Source organism: Cyclospora cayetanensis, unplaced genomic scaffold (assembly GCF_002999335.1).
Source record: "Cyclospora cayetanensis isolate NF1_C8 unplaced genomic scaffold, CcayRef3 CcayRef3_contig_370, whole genome shotgun sequence".
Taxonomy (NCBI): domain Eukaryota; phylum Apicomplexa; class Conoidasida; order Eucoccidiorida; family Eimeriidae; genus Cyclospora; species Cyclospora cayetanensis.
Genome location: NW_020312337.1, coordinates 4766 through 10294, shown reverse-complemented (window position 1 = coordinate 10294; position 5529 = coordinate 4766). Strand labels below are relative to the sequence as shown.

At 52.3% G+C, this 5529-nt stretch overlaps 2 protein-coding genes across 2 annotated transcripts; one reads left to right on the top strand and one right to left on the bottom strand.

Annotated features, from left to right (window-relative positions):
* The first annotated feature begins 810 nt into the window (after window positions 1–810).
* On the top strand, window positions 811–3185 carry LOC34620546 (gamma-glutamyl hydrolase). Its single transcript, XM_022733793.2, has 5 exons — window positions 811–931; window positions 1084–1214; window positions 1403–1558; window positions 1772–2355; window positions 2798–3185. Exons 1-5 carry the CDS (start codon window positions 811–813, stop codon window positions 3183–3185), a joined length of 1380 nt encoding a protein of 459 aa, XP_022590481.2.
* Window positions 3186–4207: 1022 nt separating this feature from the next.
* On the bottom strand, window positions 4208–5035 carry LOC113146536 (intrastrand cross-link recognition protein-like). The gene is made up of 3 exons (XM_026334160.1): window positions 4844–5035; window positions 4578–4727; window positions 4208–4474 (listed from the first exon to the last, which is right to left on the bottom strand). Exons 1-3 carry the CDS (start codon window positions 5033–5035, stop codon window positions 4208–4210), a joined length of 609 nt encoding a protein of 202 aa, XP_026189945.1.
* Window positions 5036–5529: the final 494 nt, after the last annotated feature.

The window sequence follows — 5529 nt, the reverse complement described above, 5'->3', positions numbered from 1 at the left end:
ATGCACTGTGAGGCAACAAGTGTAAGCGCAGTGCCATTCAGCGTGAGCGGAGAGGCCTTCCTGCATGATGTACCGTCGTTGCCCGTCTCTTAGCAAGACCATGATCGCAAGTGTGTGGTAGCGAATAACCCCTTTTCCATGGTTCTTACACACTGAAATTCTCCGAGTTGCATTTATTGAAGTGCTGAATTTTTATATACTTGGGGTTTCCTCAGCAGAACGGATTTGTTTTCGCTGCAGTCGATGGACAACGCCGAGGGCCCCCCAAGACTCGAGTAGCCGACAACGCTGGTCTCGGTGGGACTGAGAGCAGTTGTGTATCATCTCCATCCCCAAGCACTGCGGTTCTTTAGCATATGGCATACACTTTTCTGTGCTCTGTTCTCTTGCACACCAACGGTAAGCCCGTGTGCTCGGCGCTTCGGCGATGGCGCGACACCCCAGAGCCCCTTTTTCTTAAGTTACAACCGACTTGGAGCCGATGGCATTATTCCTTCATCGAGACACTGAGCCGCAGACCGCGAGTCTCGTGTCTTCAAAGCTGCGGCCATTCCATGTTTACGCTCCCCTGTGAGACCACTTGTTGCAGCGCCGTGTTTCTTTCCCTGCTGTTGCCATTCCTGTGGCGTCTCTCGTTGCTCTTACCTGCAGGATAAATGCGACTCTACTGCTTCTATTCTGATGACCGCAATATTGAATGCACAGAAGGAGCTTTTGTCGGGGAGGCGGCAGCGGGAGCTGCACCTGAAAAGCTCCAGTTTGGTGCTGCTGCTGGCTTTGTTGCTCGTGCTTCTGCACCCGCCGAGATTCATGAGCGCGATCGTGGCAGCCGAGGCGGGAGAAGCCCCTCGGATTTCGCCTTTCACTGATGGCGAGGCTGCCTCAGATGACGCCAGTGGCTTTGGCCATCGACCAGCACCAGTCATTGGCGGTACGATGCTGAGGCTTTTGAGTTAGTGGGTGCTGATGCTGCTGTTTTCCTCTTTTGCTTACACTTTCTCTCAGGCTACAATGCGACCGCAAGTGCCAGCTTTTCGTGTCCGAATCCAGAATGCGGGTGGTATTTGGTTTTGCGCATCACAGTGCTCCTTCAACCTGTTGATGAAAACTTGCCTCTCGAAGTCGCCGGGGTGTCTCGGGAGAAGCTCGCAGCAGGCAACACCAGCTATGTCGCTGCCTCTTATTTCAAATATATTGAATCCGCCGGTTGCGTAGTAAGCCCTTTTACCCGCAACAGCCACAAGGGTGCCAGCGTGCTTGTCTCCCTGTTGACGGCTATCGAACACTCCATCCTTCTGTGCAGCTTGTGCTGCGTGCCTCTCCAACTTGTCGGTGATTCGACCCCAGGCTGTCATGCGGAGATAGCCTGCGTGGTTCACAACGATACGAGTTTTCGTTTCAGGCTTTGCCCATTGACTTGGAGTGGAGCGAGCAAGAACATAGGACCATATTCGGGCAGATAAACGGCCTCCTCCTTCCCGGAGGCTCAGCCGATATCAGCCGCTGGGATGCACCGTACATCAGAATTGCAAGACTCTACTATGACATGGCCCTCGAGGTATCTGCCCCAGATTCCTGGCGACAGATTCTAAAAGCACGTTGCTGAATGGTGAACAGCTCAGGCTGATTCAAGCCGATAAGAAGAGTGGCACTCCACCTAGTGTCATGGTTTCCAGCACTTTGTCAAGATACGATACCTATCAAGAGTTTTTATGAATGTACTCTTGCTTCATCGTTTTTGCTAGGGTGTGGAATTGTGCGTTCCTATCAGTCGAATGCGTCCGGGCGGTTCTTTCCGATAGTTGGCATATGCCTAGGCTACGAGGCGCTGGTGGTTGTCGCTAGCGGGAATGTTGGCTACTTCTCGCAGCAGACGGAAGATGATCTGGATAGAAGAAGAGTTCTTACTTTCACTCCCGAAGCAAGCGCTTCAGTGCTTTTCGGCTCAGGGAGCTTCCCCGCCAGCAAGAACAGTGAACAACAAAACAGCATTCAACGTAGCGTGGGTGTTTTGAAGTCACCGGAAGACAGGAGGGGACCTTTGAGAAATCGTGCAATGGAAGGCTCCATGGAGGACGAGGGAAAAACTGATGAGGGAAGCGATGAACTTCTGGGGCATATAGATCCACAGCAGGAAGAGCACGACCTGGCAGCCTTACGCAGCAGTTTCTCAGTTAAGGCTGTAAGACACCTGTTAGCATCTCACCCAATAGCTTACTTTCATCACTACAGGAATCTATCTGTGAAAGAATTTCGTCAGGACGACAAACTTCAACGTGAATGGCTTTTAACTGCGACCGCGAAACTCCCCAGGGAGAGCACAGCGGAAATTGTCGCCGCTATCGAGCACAAACAGTAAGAGCAAAGTAGTGACAACCCAGCTTCCTATGATCCCTGGTTTATGTATGTCAACTCATGAATGACATTCCCCTTTCCTGCGGCCACCCAAAGGATCTTGAAGAGACCTTTGAGTGGATATTTGAGGGAAGGCGCTTCTACTGGTTTAAAAATTCGGATGTGCACAGCTAAAACCACAGTCTTTTGTTCAATGCGTTACTAGCCCCAAGACAAAAAGTCTTAGATGGTTTTTCTCGTTGTTCGTTCATGTGCTTGTTTGCTGCTTGATACGAGGTATCAGTTGCGGCACTTTTTCCAGTCCTCCACACACACTGTGCCCTGAAATTTTTTGCTGAGTTCCTTATTTCCCAAGCTTTTCTCCCTCATGAATCATCTGTGTTGATTGTCTGCGGGTTTCATAGTAGTGATGCTTCGATATGCGTGATTTATTTGGCTTCAGGTTTCCATTCTATGGCTTCCAGTTTCATCCGGAAAAAGCTCTCTACGAGCACTGTCCCAAAAGCCGTATTCCCCATTTCTTTAGCGCTCTTCTACCCTCGTTGTACATTTCCGCGTTCTTGGGTTTAATTGCGCGTCATTCTCGTAATGAATTTAAGGATCAACGAGAGAGGTTTGACAAGATAGAATTTGCATTCACGCCGACCAGGACAGCGGTGTACGGGCAGATCTATTCTTTCGAACAGGCCTATATTTTTCCATCAGGAGTAAAGAAAGACATTCGTGAACGATTGCAAACCTTCCTGGAAGCACAGAGCAAACAAATGGGAGAACTGCAAGGGCACCAACAGAATACTTCAACTCTGATGGCGTCGATTCACGAGGCATAATTTTGGTAAACACGCGCGCATTCAAGCATCCGGACAAAACAGATGACCCTGTGTAAGCAAATACCATATTGGCTTGCCAGTAGGAGAACGTGAAAATAATATGATCCTGTGCCCGCACGTATCTTTTTCCCTATGGATTGGTGCCTATGAGATGCGTATTTCCCCGTTCGCATGTTGACCCCTACGAAGTGGACCGGGGAAAATGTAAAAAAGCAAGTCATTACTGAGATATGGGTGCGGATGGCCCTTCAGTCATGTCGCGCTTGTGGCTCTATGCATGCCTGCAAGCGAAAATGCTAGTATCTCAACGAAGCAACTTGCCGTCTTGCGCTTTCTCAAAGCACAACTTGAGCAAATTCTGGCTCAAAAAAAGATGCGCGCACTCTAGAGAACAGCAAAATACGAAAACTGGCACCGACGGATTACAAGTAAGAAGGCCGCCATGGATGCTCTCTGTGAAAGGCTGGCGCTGACAGATTGCATCTAAGGGTTCAACATGGGCACTCGCTATGTGAACTAACGTGTGCTGTTGTTCTTATCCATCTGATGTTGCTCGCGTCAGTTTCTACCAGAACAAAGATGCTAATGTTTCCCGTATAGTAGCATCTGCACGCCCTAACGCAGGATTGGCTCGACTGCGCAACATCAATTGAGCAATATGGAACAGGGGAGGAGATGTGAAAGTAAATCAACATGCCGGATCGGATGGAGGGCGAGTACACAATGTACCGCCGTCCCTCCGATCCCTTTGCCTTTATTCTCTCTTTGACTGTTTTCAATGGAGTAGCTGCACATCCACAGAATCGCTACTGCAAGAAGGCGTATACCCGATAATTTCACATCAAGCCTTGAACGCCCCATCGTTTTCGCTACTTTAGTATTTTTTCAGCAGACTGCAACATTACAGCACTCCTCGCTGTTGCTGTCTGCCACAAACATGCCAAGTCGTCAAACTACCCTCTCTTCATTGCGCCTGTCTCGCTTTGTCTGCCGTCCTAGTCTACGCGCACAGGAACGTTCAACTATACTGATTGGGGTGGCGTGCCTGGGGGGGGTACAAAGGGCAGTGTTTGGTATGACGGATGCGGATGACATTGTTGCTCCGCATCCTTATAAGGCTGACCGAGGTGCTGCTGGTCCAAGCGTCGCTGCTGCTCAAGCTGCTGCTGTTGGAGCAATTGCTGTTGCTGCTGCATATGCTGCTGTTGCTGCCGCATTTGCTGCTGCATTTGCTGCTGCTGCTGCACCAATTGCTGCTGCACTCCCACAGGCCAGCCGGCAGCCAGAGCCTGGGATCCAAAAGGGGAGTATCCGGGCAGCGCATGCAACGCGCTTCTGGCAATAGACAGCAACGGGTGCTGTTGGTGCTGCGCGCTGTACATCTCAGCTTGCTGCTGCAGCGCCTGCAACACTGCACGCCCCTGATCCGACGCTTGGAATAGTGAACCGGATCCATGTTGCAGTGCTGCTGCTCGCGCGCTTGCCGCTTGCAAGTGCAGCAAGAGCTGCTGCTGCTGCAGCTGCTGCTGTGGCAGCGGCTGGCTAAAGTGGGATCGTTTTGCCATGGGAGAAGGGGGGAGTGGGGTTTGCACCGAGGCGCTCTGAGCCGGTTGGTGCTGCTGCTGCTGCACAGAGTGCGATGGCGGGTGCAGTCCAGCCAGCTGTGCGCATTCGTGCGCGAGTGCAGATGCAGCAACTGCAATTTCCTTCAGTTTTGCTCCCACCGGCTCATTGCTGCCGCTGCTGCTGCCGAAGCGCTCTTCCTCAAGCAGCCTCTGTTGCTGCTGCTCCAATTCGTCCCTAGCCATTCTTGCCGCTGCTGCTGCTTCCTGATCCACCTGGTCCGCCATCTTTGCTTGCCTCATCAGCTGCTGCAGCTGCTGCTGCAGCTTGTGCTGCACCCGTTCACTTGGCCTCCGTTCCCCAAGAGTCTCGACCTCTTCATCGGGTGTATGCTGCTGCTGCAGCCGGTGCAGCAGCTCGCTGCAGCAGAGATAGAGCTGGCTGCGCGCTTCCTCGGCAGCCTCCCGCGCATGCTTTACCCTCCTCTCAGCCGCAACTGCACGATGTCGCAAAGCAGCAAGAGGGTCGCCTGCAGACTCGCGTCGTGCTGCAAGGGAGCCACGCTGCTGCTGCTGCTGCTGCTGCTGTTCAAACAGCGCTGCTGGCGTGTCTGGGGGTGCTGCAGCTGCTCCCCACGCAGGCGATTCGGGTGTACCTTTGGATTTGAGCCTTTGAGGCCTTCCACGCGCCGATCTCCTTTGGTGGAGCTGATGCAGCTGCTGAACTCCCTCTTCCGCCTCCTCATCGCTCATGAGAACGTTGTGCTGCGCAATCCTGCCTC